General features: G+C 41.9%; 3 protein-coding genes across 4 annotated transcripts in view; 2 read left to right on the top strand and 1 right to left on the bottom strand.

The window, feature by feature from the left end:
- Positions 1 to 2,906, bottom strand: part of LOC306744179 (laminin subunit alpha-3-like) — a gene marked incomplete at both ends in the record, with an annotated part of 51,424 nt that extends 48,518 nt beyond the window's left edge. The window contains 2 exons of the mRNA XM_079226765.1: positions 1,997 to 2,149; positions 2,643 to 2,906. Coding sequence (XP_079082891.1) covers positions 1,997 to 2,149; positions 2,643 to 2,906 — 417 coding nt within the window. The remainder of the gene's footprint in view (positions 1 to 1,996; positions 2,150 to 2,642) is intronic.
- A 1,295-nt stretch (positions 2,907 to 4,201) lies between these two features.
- vps4b (vacuolar protein sorting 4 homolog B) lies at positions 4,202 to 11,975 on the top strand. 2 transcript variants are annotated; one of them, XM_079223937.1, is made up of 13 exons: positions 4,202 to 4,336; positions 5,536 to 5,647; positions 5,858 to 5,958; positions 7,555 to 7,666; positions 8,028 to 8,178; positions 8,314 to 8,372; positions 8,546 to 8,665; positions 8,797 to 8,953; positions 9,066 to 9,214; positions 9,735 to 9,816; positions 9,897 to 10,116; positions 10,209 to 10,349; positions 10,438 to 11,975. In XM_079223937.1, exons 1-13 carry the CDS (start codon positions 4,316 to 4,318, stop codon positions 10,537 to 10,539), a joined length of 1,527 nt encoding a protein of 508 aa, XP_079080063.1. In that variant the 5' UTR covers positions 4,202 to 4,315; the 3' UTR covers positions 10,540 to 11,975. The 2 variants fall into 2 exon arrangements, with proteins under 2 accessions (XP_079080063.1, XP_079080062.1); XM_079223936.1 differs by lacking the exons at positions 4,202 to 4,336; positions 5,536 to 5,647; positions 5,858 to 5,958 and adding an exon at positions 6,432 to 6,580.
- A 537-nt stretch (positions 11,976 to 12,512) lies between these two features.
- Positions 12,513 to 18,228, top strand: kdsr (3-ketodihydrosphingosine reductase; the record flags this gene model as incomplete). Its single annotated transcript, XM_079219279.1, has 10 exons — positions 12,513 to 12,701; positions 13,327 to 13,416; positions 13,692 to 13,748; positions 13,904 to 13,969; positions 14,068 to 14,163; positions 14,652 to 14,843; positions 15,132 to 15,215; positions 15,301 to 15,384; positions 15,501 to 15,602; positions 15,713 to 18,228. The coding sequence occupies 10 exons, from the start codon at positions 12,513 to 12,515 to the stop codon at positions 15,830 to 15,832; spliced, it is 1,080 nt and encodes a 359-aa protein (XP_079075405.1). The 3' UTR covers positions 15,833 to 18,228.
- Positions 18,229 to 18,736: the final 508 nt, after the last annotated feature.

Genomic DNA, 18,736 nt, shown 5'->3' with positions numbered 1-18,736 from the left:
TCAGTATAATTCTTCCTCTGGGCACCATGAATGTCTGTTCGTACAGAATTTCCTGGCAATTCATCTGACAGTTTGAGAGATATTTAAGTCTGCACGAAAGCGGTAGACCAACCGACTGACAGACTGACATGGTCATCCCCAGACCTACTAGTATGGCTAAACAGTTAATACGGGGTTTTTCTCAGTTTTTTTTCTAAGAGAGCATATATTTTATAACCAGTTTTGGTGCAAATCCTGTTTACAAACTACTGAGTTCACTTCTAGTCAGAATAAGTAAGCTTTAACTTTGCAGACCTTGCTTCAAACAATCCTCTATACAGTAAAACCGGAAACGGCTCTGTCAAAAAGGCCTCTCTCTTTGAACCTCACCGTTTTAACATCAACTGTGCTGTTATCTAAGACATCTGCTAAGAGCCATATAGAAAACAGAAGAACAGCCACCTGCGTTGGTGTTGAAAGAAACCGCAGAACCCATTCAGCTGGGTCGAGCCCACATAGTTTATTGAAAACATAATTTATCCTGTGGCTAGAAAGAAAAATCAACAAAGCTAACAAAGCTTCAAATGGGTAGTCAAACAACATGACAGCTCTAATGCATGAGATTACATGTGTGGGGCGAAATAAAACACTTAATTAAACTCAGGGATATGCCTGAAGAAGAAAAAAATCTCTTTTCAATTGCAAATCATAACCTATTTCAGATACTAGCAATCTTAATAATTGAAAGATGTTCCAGTCGAAACCTGTAGTTCTTTTCTCTCATTTCAAGGTTTGTTTCATCCATTTATTACATTACATTACACTTCATTTCGCTGACGCTTTTATCCAATAAGAGCATTCAACCATGAGTACAAACTTAGAACAACAAGAATCAAGAAAGTACAATTTCCTCAAGAAGGCCAAACTACAAAGTGCTATAAGTAAGTTCCATTTGAGTGTTACTAAAGTTATAGAGTGCTTGAATGCACTTGAGTGCTTGACTTTGTTGATTTGATACAAAAGAGGTTGTGAAGCTGCCAACTGATAAAGTTCTCATTAGTAAATCATAAATCTGTTGCAGCGAGGGAGGGCAGGTTGTTGTGCGGTTGGTAGTCACCATCAGAGATCTAGCCACGCTTTTTTTAGCACACATTAATACAATAAAGCTACTTCCCCGGCTCCCAAATAAACTGAGCATTACCACGTATTAGAAAGACATCCATACAGGCCCTGCGTGTGTCCATCCTCTTGTAAGTGTGGACTATCTTTAGCCGTGTCGGATCTTTGCTCAGCTCAGTCTGCCTAAAAATAGAGGTACAAAAGCCAACACCCTTTGTCTGACACAGCGGCCACTGGGAGTCAAAGATGCAACACGTGTGAAGAGGAGCTCTTTTGTTGCTCTCTTTTTAAAATCTACTCCAGAGCTGGTCCTCCTTACAAAGAGGTCCAGGCCTGCACCTGCACTCTTCGTATCGGATTTCACATCCGTCTGATCCCAAATCCAGAAAAGGAAATTCCTCTCTATCCTCTCACTAGATAATTGAGCGTGAGATGCAATATTGTATGGCAAACCAAGCTCCTTCCAGACACGGGTCATGATGGAAGCGTATAAGTCGGCCACAGGGGTGTGAATCTGATTCCTAGCAAGCATCCAGCTGCGGGACATTATTCACATGACCACTGCTGGCTGAGGAGATGAAGCTCAAACTAAAAACATAATCGTGTAGCTCCTGGTGGAATGTATTTTTGAGTGAAACACCATGAGTCAGACAACTGTCTCAACCAGCAGATGCAAAACAAATGAGCAGCAGCATCAAAACACAGCACTGCAGAAGAACATAGTGCAAACAAATATTGCCACTGCACAGCACAATTGGCATCACTCATCAGCGAACTTTCCTTCCCATCCCTCTGAAAGGTGCTGTAACTTTACTGTCGGCACAGTGTTCATCAGTCACACTGCAGCCTGCAGCAGGGAAACAGCGGTTCATAGCATAGTAAGGTATGATGAACTCACCTGCCCAAGGTCCAGGGTAATGTTCACCTCGTTGTAGCTCACTCCCCTGGAGAGAGGAGGGCTCTGCCACCACCGCTCCGTCCCATCGATGGCGTTGGTCACCGGGTGGGCTTTGTTGGGGTCAGCGGAGTTGCAGTAGTCACAGAACTGACCCTAAATGGTGTCAAATTGTTGGTGTTCAGAGACATGCACACCCAAATAATTCCAGAAAACCACATGCATGATATATAATGGGGGCAGGTACTGGCAAATAACTAACCTAATGCAAATATGAAAAATATTGCAACCACAGGCTAATCTTAAGTTTAGACTTGTCCATGCCAAACTGCTGTAATGCAGGGCCTTTCAGAGGAACTCCTGAGGGGACAGAACACTTTTCATAGTAAATTTCCTTGAGCAAACTTAACTATGGTGTAGAACTATCTCTGGGAGCTGTACAACTTGGCTATCTCCGACATAAATTGTCAGAGCTTTAAAAAAAGACGCAAACTTAGGGAATGAACTATATAAAAAACAGCTACATACTGTTCACTGTGTATCCAGCCACAATGTAATTCCCCAGTGCAGTGTCTGCATGTTGTGGCTATTCTCTTTTACGCGCAGACCGAAAGCTTTTTGGTGAGATCGCATCCAGCTTTTTTCTTACCTGTATATTGTGTGTAGGAGGTCCGTTGTTCGGTCCTCCAACAAGCTTACAGGATAATTCATATTTCGGTGTCCCAGCCTCATCCTGGCCGCAGGTTGCTGTGGCGGAGATACGAGACACATCGGCGAGGTTGAAATACGGGGGATTCAAACTAAAACCTCTCAATCCATTAGAAGTTTCTTGTCCATCTGTGTCCCTGAAGAGTGTGACGGAAAAGGTAAAAAGTACCGCGAGAAGATGAGCTCCTCTCATCCCTCTCGCCATGTTCCACAGAAGAGATCCCTGTAGATGCCGAGAGCAACCCGCAGCGTGCAGGTCTTGTCATCTATAGATCTCCATGAAATGCGCCCAAGGAGCTGCGCGAGATACGCGCGAGGCTCTTTCAGTGGGACTACACGTCCGCTAATGACGAAGCTTCAAGTGGGTCTCCTGCTGTTGAAGGTGTGCTATCTCTCTGCCGCATGCTTCCAAGCTAACGACGCCCGCTCCCCGTCTTCCCAACCCAAACCGTGCGCCACACTGGAGCTATCGGGTGTCAGGCTGTCGGTGGTTCGAGCTCGATGCTGGTCTACCGAGTGCCGGGGCCAAAGGTCTCCTATCACGGCAGACACTGTGTTTCCCAGCTGCGCGTCTTTTGGCGCTTTTATTTTCTTTTAACATGGGAAATCTCTCTTAACTACAACTACTTATTGTATGTGCATACGCAGATATTTGAAGACAACTTATGTTTAACCTTTTAATTTCGGAATCGCTTGGACACTGTTGCTGCGTGCCATTTAAAATAGACACTGTATTATAAGCAAGCATGAGAAATATTATGTATACAAATTCAAAGGCGATTGGAACTGACTGACACTTGTGCCAGTTACCCCCCCCCCCCCCCAAAAAAAAGGTTTGCGTTTGATTATGAAATTAAATTATCCAGCCCAATGAAAAATATGGAGGATGGTTCAGAAGGCTTCCATAGACATAAAGTAGAATATGTTGTTTCGTAATATCTTAATTATATTATTTTATTTTGAATATGAAAGTACACTATCACATCTTAAAACAGGATCAGATGAGCTCCAAAACCTGGGAAGTAGCCCACTAGTGAGTGGGTTTACAGGTTCTTCACGTCGTGGATATTCTACAGTGATCTCGGGGCGACATCTAGTGGACAAAGCAGTCATTACACGATAATCGTTGGTGAAGTGGATTTTAGTATCACGCACACGCCTCCTGAAGTATCCGGTTTTACGCGTCACTTGGCCTCTTGAAAGAAGAGCCACTATATTGTCTTACACCTAAAACGACTCATTTCTGTCTTACTGCATGCATAGTGTTGTTTTGGGTTATTTCAACAACAAACAAAAAAAGATTCTCAGTGAAAGCTGATAATTACGTGTTTCTGAAACAGCTGTTTTATTTGGGTCATTAATACAGGCTCAACAACTTGTGCTGTGTTTGTAACTTGTAACTTTGTAACGTGACTCACTGGCAGGAGGGTTAAACCAGCATCGCTGCCATTCCTTTGGACTGGGCTGCTTTCTTAAACGCAGTGTCATTGCTGAGGGAGTGATAAACAGGAACTTATTGTGCGGTGACATACATACGGCTGGGTAAACGAAACAAGACTGGCGGGCAACACGCGTTAAATCTGCTGAGTTTGATTTCTTTGGGGGTACTCCACAATGGAGCCAACAACTCTACAGGTAGGATGAATACATTACTTTGAGCCTGGGAGCTCCCGGTTAATCGATGGAGGGAAGTGTATGGACCAACACCGAGTCTATTCCCTGTGTGTGATCTGACGGGTTTCAGTTTGACAAACGCTTCCTTTGGATTCGGTCCATTGTGCGCTTTATTGAAACAGGTGTTGGATGAAACTCACAGAATACGCAGTCCGTCGTTTGAATGCAGGACCGTTTGTGTTAATGTTTGTTGATGTCTCCAAGAGCGGACCAAACTCCTATCATTAACCAAAAAATATAGGGATTCACATCAAGTTCGCAGGTTGTAAAGGCAGTCTGCGAGATTAGTCATTACATGTTTTTACGCAGTGAACAAACACAAAGCTCTATCTGATCTGATTGTTTTGTTTTTTTAGATATCAGATATACAGTGTTCTTTTCTATTGGTCAAAATAGCAGGTGTTCTCGGTGGGATTCGCATAGTATAAACAAGTAATTTTCATTGGAGTCATGAGGCTCAATGTGCAAAGGCAGGTGCTGTGTTCTCTTACTTTGTTTTAACACGCAAACACACCATAACACGTTGGGTAGCCATAGTTGTACAATGAAAAACGTTTCAGCAGCAATATGGATCCTAAAATGATTTGGTCACAACAATTATTTTCAATGGCTGAGTTGAACTAACTCTACAATGTATCACGTATTTCTTAATTGATTGATTATCTACTATGACTAATAATGTCCATTAATTATAATATGGGCGAGACTTTATACACAATAGAGATTTGGACATTTCATAAAACTAAAAGCACATGCGTCATTAATGACACGGCAAACAACTTAATTTAACTTTGGTTAATCGGTTCCAGGGCCCTCTACAGTGTCAGAACACCTGTAAATAATGTTTATTACAAAATTCTTTACTGAAATGTGGAATAAATGCATTTTGTGTTAATCAACTACTCAATCAGTCAATTTATCATTACAGCACTAGCTCCAGAGCATTTTTTGAAGTTATTATGATTTTTTAATAATATAATAACTATATATATGGTACTAACTGCCATTAGTGTAACAACAGCAACACTGTGGGTTACTGTGTTACTTTTGTTTAGGGTGAAGTACGTTAATGCAGTTTAAAGGACGCCAATATGTGTCATGAAGTGATTTCTGAAGAATCTCAAGATAATATAGTATCTGAAATATTCCTGCTCTTTCAGAAAGCTATTGCCGTAGCACAGAAGGCCTCAGTGGAAGACCAGGCTGGGAACTATGAGGAGGCCATCCGCTCCTACCAACATGCTGTCAAGTACTTTCTGCACATTACAAAACGTGCGTTGCTACATCAGGAATCAAAATGCATCCACTATCACATAATGAGACCTTTCAGGTCATCCTAACAGTCTGCACAAAAGTGTGTATCACTTTCATTGCTCAAAATTACTCAGCTATTAATGTGTTTTGTTTGTGTGTTACTTGTTACGATAGATAAATCAATAACATTACAGAATGTTATTAAATAAATGTTCTACTCCCCATCAGGTGAACCCCAGGGTAAAGATGGCAACCAGAAGATCCGAGATCAATGTAAACAGTACCTGGACAGGGTGGAAGAATTACAGGGGTACCAAGAGAATAAAAAGGTTGTTACCTAAATTAAATATATTATAATATAATTATAGCTCATTATGCTGAATGGCCCATTTCAGAATCATGTTAAAACTGGATTATAAGTATACATGCATTAATGTGCGCATCACTTTAATGTTGCAGCTGCTGAAGATGGAGCTGAACAAGGAAAACATGCAAGTAAAGTATACCTCATACTTATTCTTCGTAACCGTGCTTGAGTAAAAGAAAAAAGAAAAATCTTTCAAAGAAAATTGAAAAATAAGACTAGAGTAACAGAGTTGAAACACACGTTGGGAAATGTAGTCCTTAATGATCCCATATCCAAACGTTGTAAATGTAAGCAGTAGGGCAGGCTGATGTACTCTGAACTGACTACGCGTTGACGTCATCACATTCCGTGCACGCGAGTATCGACTTTTCAATGCGGAAGTTTCCTCCTCGATCTGACTCCGGGGCGATCTCGCGAAACGAAAACAAGCTTCATAAAAAACTCGACCGTCGATATAACAGTCCACTTGTATGGTTTCATTCCAAAGCAGAGTGTTTAAACGTAGTTTCCTCACGGCGGCGTTACATTCGTTTCGATTATTGGACAAGTGATCAGCCGTTATGGCTACCAACAATAATTTACAGGTAAGTTAAGAACCTACCCGGGGCTGGCTCTAACGCTGAACGCTAAAGAAGCTAACGAAGTTGTTCACATATTGGACTAAACAAAGCAATACGTATTGTAGTTTGTGACAACCGACGTCTGGCCTTGTTTCGTTAGGAGGTGTTTGGTATAAACTAAAGCTTCCGTCTGTAGTATGGTGTGACGTTTGTAACATTAGCTGCTAGTTAGCACGGCTAGCTAACGTGCATCAATTCGTTAGTTACGCTGACTTGTGAACAACAAAGACTACCGAGAGGTGACATCGTGGCCTGTGCATGCTGTAAAGGCTCAATTGTATATTTGTTAAAATAACGTTATATGAGGTTGTGGCAATATCCGTATTACACCGTTAGCCTGTATTGAAGAAAAATACACCAAGCTAGCTAGCTAACGGGATTATCGTTGCTAGCTAACATGAGCAAACTGGTTTTATTTGGCCTCTGGAAAGACGTCCACTTCAAATGCAAAGCAAACCCGTTGAGGTCATATTCTGTACAGGTCGTGACACAAGTACACTTTGTGTTAAAGGTACATATTGCTGCGACGATCAGCAAAAGGAAGTGAAAGAAAGTGCATTCTCGTTCCGGTTCAGTTACTCCTAACTCTGTGTGCGTAGTGACACCACGCAGGACAGGTGTTCGGTTCAATCTGATCTCCACCTATAGCTAGCGTTAGTAGGTTACGGTCACTATACTGTAACGTTATACACGACGGTTGCTTACGACTGACCTTTTTCGCCTTTGTCTTATTTAGCTCTTTAAATACGTTTCCCGCTTACATTTGTGTCAATATTTGGAGGTTTGTTTTGGTTGGTTGATGTTGTCCTGGTACTTTTTAAAATTCAAACACATTGTCATTCACCTCCCACAGCTGTCTGTTTTCTTAATCACCAGTAGAATCCACACATGCTAATATGACTAACATTGTTCTGTGTCTGTTTTTTGTTTGTTTTTAGAAAGCCATTGATCTTGCCAGCAAGGCGGCTCAAGAGGATAAAGCTCAGAAATACGAGGAGGCTCTGCGTCTTTACCAGGCAGCTGTTCAGTACTTTCTCCATGTGGTGAAATGTAAGGCATGCAACAAAACATTGGCATTATGTGTACCATGTCCACACAGTCTGATAATCACAGCTGTTTAACCACAATGGGAATCACAATCTGCTAATGTTCCATTTTAAACATACCTCATTAGAGTGGCGTCATATCCCTCAACATGACATGCACACTATTTTGTACACTTTCATAGCAGTGATGATGGCAAGAACGATGAGAAAATGGCTTCTTTAAATGGTTAGATGTGATTTCTTGTTTCTAGAGCTGTAGCGTCATATAGCAATCAAAGTACACTAACGGTGAAATGTCTCTAAGAAACAAATACTCAAATCTGAAATATTTTGGAACTTGATCATGTGTTCCTTGTTCCTGACAGATGAAGCCCAGAGTGACAAAGCTAAACACAGCATCCGGGCCAAATGTGCTGAATACTTGGACAGGGCAGAGAAGTTGAAGGAGTATCTAAAGAAGAAAGAAAGCGCCCCTCCTGCTAAGCCTGTCAAGGAGTCACATTCTGATGACAAAGGGTGTGTTTGTGGGTGGGGCAGGTCTGATGCCATTCAGACCTGGATGGAAAAGCAATGCAAATTATGTTGTACTGGATATGGAGACAAAATTATACATTCATTATAATATTTTCATAATTATATGTTTGTTTCCAGGAATGAAAGCGATGAGGGTGATGATCCCGAGAAAAAAAAGTTCCAAAATCAACTTTCAGGTTTGTAATATTCCCCTTGAGGACTATTGGGCCTTCTGCAGGCTTGATTTGGTTTTGAATGTGAACTGAATTCTCCTAATATTTGTTGATGTCTTGGGGAGTTGTTACATGCCGTCTGTCATAATTCATGTATTACTTGGACTTCTCAGAAATGGAGTGTTGTTTTTTTACAGGTGCAATTGTTATGGAGAAACCAAACATCAAATGGAGTGATGTTGCTGGTTTAGAGGGAGCAAAGGAAGCATTGAAAGAAGCAGTTATTCTTCCTATCAAATTCCCCCACCTTTTCACAGGTATGACATCTTCTATAAGAGGAAGGCTTCCACATTGCTGTGCTCTTAAATTACAGAAGACAGCCAGAGTGCTGTTGATTGTTTTTGTTGACACTAATGTAGCCTAAATTGCTGTTTCGCTTGACTGACAGGAAAGAGAACTCCATGGAGAGGGATCTTGCTCTTTGGACCTCCAGGCACGGGAAAGTCCTATCTGGCTAAAGCGGTTGCCACAGAGGCAAACAACTCCACCTTCTTCTCCATCTCTTCGTCTGACCTTGTATCCAAATGGCTGGGAGAGAGCGAAAAGTAAGTCCTGTTAACAGTAATCCACAAAAGCACGAGTTGAGCGTAAAAATATACTGCAGCCAGCAGCATGCATGTTTCTATTTCATTTCTTTAACTTTCTCAAACTTCTTAGGTTGGTGAAGAATCTTTTTACCCTGGCAAGGGAGCACCAGCCCTCTATCATCTTCATTGATGAGATAGACTCCCTGTGTGGCTCAAGAAGTGAGAACGAGAGTGAGGCCGCTCGCCGTATCAAGACAGAGTTCCTGGTTCAGATGCAGGGTAAGTTTGATGAGCCGAAACCGTTGTTTTTAACTACTGAATGCTGTGATTAATTCAATGAAATGCAATCCCTCAGTGCTCCATGTTAAATGTTCCTCAATTTAGTTTGGAGTAGTTTCAATAACGGGGCTTCCCCCAGGAACTAGCCATCCTGATCCTGACGCATCTCATCTCACGATCAATTTAGTGGGCAGTCGGCGACCTAAAAATGTGGCCAAACTCATTAAATATGTGCTACACTTGTGCTCTTTTCCCTAGATTAAAATTATTATTGAATACCATAGCATTTTATTGATTTTTACGATGGATGTGGAGGTGGTTTTTGGATTCATGTGAGGTGGCACTCATCTGCAATAGAACTCTGGGAAACTCCTAATAAGCAGCTTTGAAATATCCTCAATGTGATAATAATGTTGTAACTTGCACTTAAATGTGTCGGCTAAAGTAGAGAATATCATTGTTTGAATTAGATAAATATTTGAAGTGTGTGTACACTTATCCTGACTGTTTTCTTTTGCAGGCGTGGGGAACAACAATGAGGGAGTGCTGGTACTTGGTGCAACAAATATCCCATGGACCCTGGACTCCGCCATCAGAAGAAGGTAATTGTTGTCACTGTGAAAGTTGTTCGTAACCACGTTTTTGTTCATCTTTGCTGACTGTACGCCGATAAACCTCTCAGATTTGAGAAGAGGATCTACATCCCGCTGCCCGAAGAGCACGCCCGCTCCTTCATGTTCAAGCTCCATCTTGGCACGACTCCCAACTGTCTCACCGACACCGACTTTGTCACTCTGGGCAAGAAGACAGAAGGATACTCGGGAGCAGACATCAGCGTCATTGTCAGAGACGCTCTAATGCAGCCAGTTCGAAAGGTCCAGTCCGCCACCCACTTCAAACGGGTATGTCTATTAACATATCGGTCTGCTTCATGATTCAGTCTAACATTGTGCAGTCGACTAATTTCCTTTCATATATTGTAATTTTAAATAAGGTACGAGGGGAATCAAGAACTGACGCCAACCTTATTGTAGATGACCTCTTGACTCCTTGCTCACCTGGCGATCCCAACGCGATTGAGATGTCATGGATGGATGTACCTGGGGAGAAGCTATTGGAACCCATCGTGTCCATGGTAAGGATGTCAAAATACGAGATGGTGATATAATTGCATATTTGAGTTCTCACTGTAATATTCTATAACATTTTGTTCGTCTTTTCAGTCTGACATGGTGAGGTCTCAGGCCAGCACGAAGCCAACAGTCAATGATCAAGATCTGGACAAACTGAAAAAATTCACAGAGGACTTTGGACAGGAAGGCTAGCTGGGATGCTTGAGCCGAGCCAAAGCAAAGGATTTCTGATTCTCTCTCTTTACTATCCTTGTCCCAGTTCTCTCTCTCTCTCTTTCTTTCTCTCTCTTTCTTTCTTTCGCTCTCTCTCGTCATACCCATACACCAGGCTTCGTGGTTTATCATAAGTGGACAAGATTACGCTTGTGCTGTTTTGCCAATTTGATAACCACACAATGGGTGGAAGGACATTGTTTTATTTGATATTAACCATTGTCCAAAGAACATTAAAGACATCCCATCTGCAGCTGACCTGATGAAATATTAAATACGACATAACCTAGAAGGTTGGTTGACTAAGCACTAAAAACTAAAGGTATTGGTGAGCAGAAAGCCCGAGCAACTTAGGGAAACTAACAGCAGACATACACGACAATTATTGCAAATAAGGCTATTAAAATCAGGATAATTTATTTTAAGATAGGACTAGCGCTTGTGTCCTTATTTTCCAATCAGAATACGTCTCACTAGACTAACGAATGCCACCTAATGTATTCTCTATTTTATATAGAAAACAAGCATTTTATAGTGTAAACTGTACTTTGTGGATCGTATAAATCTTGGGATGGGGGAGTGAAGCGGGCCATGAGTTCATTGGATTTGTTGTGGTGGACATGTCGTTTTTGTCTTGAGGTGGTGGATGTTTAAGAGTTACTCAGGATGAGAGCTACATTCGACCCCATTTTTTGTATTGTTTCTCCAGTTCCCTAACATCGGACAATTGTATTTGTTTACTCTTGCCATTGGAATTAAACACGGCTACAAGGGTGGATCCCCGATGGTGCCAGACCAGCATTGCTTTACAATGTTTCAAGGACTCAATAACTTTAATTTGCTGTCACTCAACTCATAGGTTTTTCTTTTTCACAACCTAATGTACATAGTTTTCATTACTATTCACAGGCTTTGCTGGTTATCCATATTCTAAACTGCAAAAAAATAAGCCTTATGTTAACATAAAGTCACGTAACTTTTGATAAAACAAGACAGAGTTGGATACTGATGGCTCAGGTTGAGAGATCATCTTCTTGTATAGTTAACAATATAGGACTGCATCTCCAAGCATGAACTATATATAGCCATGTGCGGCAGTGTGCACCATGTGCCTTCTAGAAAAGCTGCAAATTTATTTTTTATTGGTTTATTTCTAAATTGATCATGCTGCTTCTATATCCAGTACTTTGTCACTACAAGTAAGAAATGTATAATACTCTTTTAGAGATTGTATACAACTGTGCTATTTTGCTCCTAATGTGTTTCTTTTGAGTTTTGATGGGGAACACCTTATTTTACTGTAAATGTCTATACATATAGCCTACTCTTGAACCTTTTCTTTGTGAAGAGTACACTCATGCATACGGATTTCTGTGTTTGTTTCAATAATGTAAATAAAAGTTGTAGCTACGTCAACAAAATGCCGTTTACTGTTTTGTTAGAATTTACGTTAGGTTAATTCATTACAATATTTCACAATACAAATGAGATAACATAACGTTACCTGGTTGAGTGGGCGTAAACCCTACGTTTGAGTGTAGCGCTGGCGTTGACTGAAATCATACGAATACGACGGAAGCGGAGCATTGCATTGTGGGAGTTGTGGTTCATGCACACTCGATCCGCGTTTAGAGTCCACGGGAACTGCTCGCTCGAAGACTACACGTACCAGGCACGAACGTTTCGCCATCGTTCACAGTGCACAGGTCGATTTGTTTTGGTTTACGCAGACTGAGCTTTTGTCGGTGGGGGTCAATGTCCACCGCGGTACTTTAACCTGGACGTTGCACATTTTTGACTCGTTGCCAAAACCCCGGAACAACTCCTCCCACGACGTCTGTGTGTTTCGCCACTCCCTTTCAGGGCCGTCGCCTGCTTCGTATCTCCGTTATCGGACCCCCGACGCTGGCCTGCTAGTTAGCAAACAAGCTAACGATTGCCAGATTTCCCCCATGTCCTCTGAAGAAGGGCTGAGCTCAACGATCACGGATTGGCTTTTCATCAACTCCTGGTGGCTCCTTCTGCCGTTTGTCATGCTTCTTGTGGTCGCGGCCTTCATTGTTGCATTTGTGTTGCTGTTGTACATGATATCGCCTCTTATCAGTCCCAAACCTCTCAAACTGAACGGGGCCCACGTCGTGGTAAGTGCACATTTCTATTGGTAACGTCAGTAAGGCTGTTAAAGGCTGTTATATAATAAATATAACTGACAATGACCTGTCAGTTATGCAGAGCGACACGCCCCCATACCTTAATGTGACGTTAACGGTACAATGGTGCGCGAGCTAGCTAACTTCTGAGTTTTCTCTCACTTCTCATAATGTACTTTGCGTTTTATATCCCACCTTCGTGAAGGTTTAATATCCAGTGTGATTAAAACTTAGTTGCCGGTCATCTTCATGGTTATGCAACAGAGGGTTGTCTCAAAACTGACCGTTAAATTGAATTCACACCTCTTATGAAACTGTCAGAAGGAAAACTGCTTGATAACTCTGGTTGTATTGGACTACATTAGTTTGAGCTAGTAATGTGTTAGATTAAATATAACGCGACCTAATCGACTGCTAACCCGTTTCATGTCATTATGCAGATGTACTAACACCATAGCAGAACTTACTTGCACATCGTTACTCACTTTACCAAACTGCATTATGGAAGCATATTTTAATTTCCAGTGTACCTGTGCCCCCAGCCAATGAGTTGCAGATCAGCTACCCCCAATATTTGAGATGTGATGTATGATCATTTTACCCCCTGATTTTGCAGGTGACTGGGGGCTCAAGTGGGATTGGGAAATGCATTGCAATTGAGTGCTACAGGCAAGGAGCATTCATCACTTTGGTGGCACGGGATGAGGTCAGCACAATCCACATTCAACCAACCATCCCTTTCTTTTTTTTCTTGCCTCGTCATTACCTGTTTGTTGTTACAGACAAATTGTTTGATGTCAAACACAGTAGAATATATTGTCAAGGTTAATTTGCTCCACGTAAGGGGAAGGATGTGCTTCCACATTTACTTTATTTGATGTTCAACAATTCACCTGCATGTGGCTGTTCATGTCCTGAGGATTTAGAGTATGCACATACAATAACTTGTATAATAGATTAAATATGCATGTTTCCCCTCAGGCTAAATTGCTTCAAGCGAAGAAAGAGTTGGAGAAATTTGCCATCAATGACAAACAGGTATGGGTTAAGCATTTATTTCAATGAAATATATTGTTTAAAGCACCTCACGTAGGAGTTACTAGTCATGACTGTGTACGTGTTCACATTGTGCGTAATAGCTGATGCCATTTTGCCTAACATTGCGTAAGATCCTATACAATTTCCTTGCTCAGGTGGTGCTCTGCATATCAGTGGATGTTTCCAGTGAATATAGCCAGGTGGAAAGTGTGATAAAGCAGGTAAAGTTACCCTCTTTAACGACAGTGGAACATCTTGGATCGCTTAAATAATTCAGTGTTGACGTACTGACGTGGCTTTTTTTTCTTCTGTCGCGCAGGCTCAGGAGAAGCTGGGTCCTGTTGATATGTTGGTGAACTGTGCTGGGATATCCATTTCTGGAAAGTTTGAGGAAATAGACGTGGACCGTTTTAAAGTAGGTACCTGGGAGTATGATCTTGTTTATGTAAGAATTCAATAAGCTACTATAAACGGTAGTAAAAACAGTTTTAATAAAAAAAAGACGATTCACAGCTCATATTTACACCGAGTGATTAACAAGGATAACGTTTTACAAAGGTATTTGAGTAGGGCCAAATGTTTCTAAGTTGTAATAAGAATGATACCTAAACAATTTTCTTGAGTTATGAGAAGCAATACTTCCGTCAGTTACAATCATTGGAAAAACCAAAGGAGGATGTGTTAACATGCTAATGTTAAAATGCTAACGCAAGGTTGTTATGTGCTAATCTTGCATGGGAGTCTATGGAGTGCAGCCGAATAGTTTTCGGACCCTGGTGGGAGCTGGGCAGGACTATATTCGAGAAATTGTGCAACACCATTGAGGTTGTGGAATAAATATGCAGCGAGATAAATGTGGACGACCTTGTTACATGTGTGAACTTTGTCCTCGCTGCCAACAAGAAACTGATGGAAGTGAACTACCTGGGCAGCGTTTACCCGACACGAGCGGTCATAACCACCATGAAGGAGCGAAGAATGGGCCGCATCATGTTCGTGTCCTCCCAGGCAGGCCAGATCGGCTTGTTTGGATACACCGCCTACTCCCCGTCCAAGTTTGCCCTGCGTGGCTTGGCAGAATCACTGCAGATGGAGGTGAGTTTTGTCTTCCTTCTTTTTTTTTTTACTCTTGCGCTTGAATGCGATTTTGCACAGATTTCTGCTTGCATTGCAAATCACCTTCACTGTGTCGACTTAAAATAATGTAGCTAATTTTATTCTTCCACCACGTGGCTGCTGAGGGGTGATGAGTTTGCCGGTGTGAATGTTAGTTAAAGGATTCCTGATCTGTCAAAAGGGGGCATACATACCTTTTGAAAAAAAGAAAAAGAGTAAAATATTGACAAATTATGATTAGTGAGTGTTGCTGTTCTTGTGCTCCAGATGAAGCCATACAATATCTACGTGACGGTGGCCTACCCCCCTGACACTGACACTCCAGGATTGGCTCAGGAAAACAAGACAAAGGTAAACATCTCTTTTACACAATCAACAGGATGATAATTTCACTTCCAATCCCCCCCAACGTAAAGCCTTTTCCTCCCCCTTCTAGCCTCTAGAGACCAAATTAATCTCTGAAACCTCTGGAGTTTGTCAACCAGACCAAGTGGCCAAAATCATTGTTCGGGATGCAGTGGTAAGAAATTCATTTCACCAAGCCACCAAGTTTTTTTTAAATGCATTTTTAAGCATTTTTTTTTTGTAAGCATTAAGTGGATGGATGATGTGTTGTAATTTCCTTTGCTCTCGTAGCAGGGGAACTTCAACAGCTCCGTGGGACCCGATGGTTACATGCTATCAGCCCTCACCTGTGGAATGTCACCCGTCACCTCCATCACAGAGGGTCTCCAGCAGGTAGAGCCACGCACATGATATTGACACATTGGCCAAAGTAGTGCCGCGCCAGGACGCTGTTTAACATTGTGCCATTCACAAATTCCTAATCTCTTCTCGCCTCTGCACAGATTGTGACCATGGGACTGTTTCGGACCATCGCCCTCTTCTACCTGGGCAGTTTTGACAGCATTGTGCGCCGCTGCATGATTCAGAGGGAACAGTCGAAAGCAGCTGATAAGAGGGAGTAACTGCAGCCTTACCTTCGTCACAGCCCAATGCCCCTCCTCCTCCTACACCCCCTTCCATCCCACCCCCTCCTCCAGCTGTACATGTGCACAACTATAGGTGTGGGGGAGGCCACGCTTTTGGTGCATTTCTGATATCAACAGGTGGGAGGAAAGAAAGTGGCAGATGTTTACTCTTTGATTGTCCAGTGACATAACTTCTCCACAGACTTGAGTCATTTCGATTTTATTTTTTTCAACCTTCTCAGAGCATTCCAGTGACTTTTCAGTTTCATGTGTCCACCTGCTTCTTTTTGTGTGAGCAGCCTTACATTAAGAGAATGGGGGCAGACTAAACATCCCACAGCCTCGTTCTCAAGTAGGTAGGCTTTAGGAACCACTGACGAGATGTCAGGCCTCCACTTGCACACTGCTGTTTTTTTGGGGGGCTGGCGGTTTGCACAGAGAGGAAAAGCAACAGATAGCCTGTCTGACTGGTTGTGTCAATGTCAGTTGAAAGTTGCTTCCCACCAGGGGCAATAGGGAAAACCAGAATAGTAACTATCAGCTTTTGCCATTTGGTTTCATGTATCACAAAACTAGGTCCACCTTGCATTGATTTCAGTTTTCACTAAATAAGGCCCTTCCGCGCTACCTTTTTCTTACCACGTGTCTTTGCTGGCAAAGCACCTCACTTTTTGAATGAAAAACCTCTGTTGGAGACCAGTTGTGACCCGCAGTGTTTTGTTTTATGTTGTGGGATGTTTCGTTTTGGTGCTCTTTGTGTGAACCAAGCCTTGATGTAAGACAGCAGTACTCTGCAATGATATCAGAGGAGAGAGAGAGAGCATGTGATGTTTTTTATTTTACTAATGCAAATACATTTCCAGACAATTATAATATTCCAACATTGCACGCAGTATGGGGAGAAATATTTTTGAGTGTGTGTGCTTTGTGTGTTTTGCTGTGACTGAGCCAAACCCCCCGGGGAGAGAAAAGCCATTAGATTTTATAGTCTCGGGAGAAAACTCACTAAATCATTTTCTCGGCCTCCCATCTTATTTAACTGAGAAAGGAAAGCGGGTACTATGGGTTGAAGCCATGGAATGAAAAGATGCAGAGACAAATAAAATAAAATGAAGACCAGCACAGGTAAATACATTTTTTACGTGTGAATCACCTGTTCAATACAGTTATATATTGTTTTCATTTAATATGTGAAAAGAAGCATATTGTTTTTACATGCAGTTTTTGTGTGCTGGTGCACATGATACCCAAGCCAGTCAAGATCCAAGTGGGATCCATAATCTGTTCGGGCGGTGGGAGTCAGGGCCGGAGTCAGGGCCGGGCGAGACTTGCTGGTTCGAGTCATGTCCCCGTAGGTCTAGTGGGGGCGCTAGAGATTTGCTTTACATAAACGCCGGAATGGTAGAGAGAGACTTATCTCTGGTTTTTGACCTGCAGTCACCGTTTCATGCACAGTCGGGACTCTGCAGCTTCCTAAATAACAATATATATTCCCACCTCGGAAAAAAAACCAACCACCTTGTATTAACCACTCATATTTCCATATGTTTTGCATTCAGAGGGAGAAAAAGTACAGCGTTGACTCTTGCAAGTCTTCCTTTCTGTCCACCACAAACTGGGGAGAATGTACTTTAATACAAAGCAAACCAATCAGTACATCTTTTTTAAATACACCAATTTTCAAAATACCAAAATGTGTTCAGACAATGTCTGTAGGTGCGATGCATTTATGCGAGATACATTTTTCCGATGTTGCTGCTCTGTTGACGTTCGTTTGGGGACCCGTTCTAAGCCTTAAGACGTGACTACTGATGAAGCTGATGCGAGGATGGACCGGTCCACGGAACATTGTAACTTCACCCACGTGTGGTTTACCAACTCATGCTTCATCTTTAACACTTTTCTGTGTGAAAATGCCAATTGTTTTTGTGTGTTGTCAATTTCCGGTTTTTGCGTGACAAAAAGAAGCCTTAGAGAAATCCAAGTCATGAAAGTGAGAATGGATGACTCGTTTTTTGATGATGTTCTCATTTGAAATTGGTTCAAAGGCATACTGTCCTGCACTCAAGAGCTTTTTTTTAATCGTACGTTTATTGCTTTCCAAAGTTGTCTTTTACCTTGAGGTAGCAGCACATTGTTGATAGAACATGTAGCCCATATAAGAAGCAGTTTTGTTTTAAGCTATGCAAATGAAGCCTTTGCTTACATACAGCCACGCTATAGTTTCCCTTATTTTTTGGTGTCATCATCAAGATACTTTAATATGAGTATTGAACATGAGTCATAATGCACTCTTTCGTTTTATTCTTCTTTCTTGCTTTTTACTTATTTTCTGACAAAAAAAAAGACCTAACACCTTCACCTTGTGTGCCATTGAAAGAAAATGTGAGAAGTGGAACGTTTCTTTGTCTAATTTTCTTACATGATAAGAAAAATAAATAAATACTTCTGTAACTGTAACGTTGTCTCATCTTCAATTGCTCTCGATGATGAGCTTTGTCACAGCCATTTCCCTACAGTATGAAAAAAGTCTCAACTCAGGATGAGTGAGGGTTTTCAGTCTAGTAGTTGAGTTGGATGTTTGAGGAGGTGAGATTTACAGAACAAAGGATGCTTTGCATGTCCCAAAGAATAAGGAGACATGCAGGACAGCTGGAGGAGTCCAGATAGGGAATCAAAAGAGCTCAGGGAAATTGTATACAGGTGCATCAATGTAGTACTGCAGGATGGGATCCTCATCCACAAGGGGGTGGTGGCTGGACCACATCAAAGCAGCCCCTCAGCAGAATGGCGGGGCCCCGTGAACCCCCTGAATGAACCAGGATCCTCTAAAGAGCTTTTCCTTGCACATGTTTTTGGTAAGGAACCAAATAAAGGCTCTCTCTCTGTTCATAGTTTTTT

The sequence above is a fragment of the Taurulus bubalis genome (genome assembly GCF_910589615.1).
Source record: "Taurulus bubalis genome assembly, chromosome: 1".
NCBI lineage: Eukaryota > Metazoa > Chordata > Actinopteri > Perciformes > Cottidae > Taurulus > Taurulus bubalis.
This window is presented reverse-complemented; position numbering and strand designations above follow the sequence as displayed.

Excerpts from the sequence above, each read along its gene's own strand:
- vps4b (XM_079223937.1), top strand. The coding sequence starts at position 4,316 with ATGGAGCCAACAACTCTACAG. Across the intron at positions 5,959-7,554 it reads GGTACCAAGAGAATAAAAAG|AAAGCCATTGATCTTGCCAG; the intron begins GTTGTTACCTAA and ends GTTTGTTTTTAG. Across the intron at positions 8,373-8,545 it reads GTTCCAAAATCAACTTTCAG|GTGCAATTGTTATGGAGAAA; the intron begins GTTTGTAATATT and ends GTTTTTTTACAG.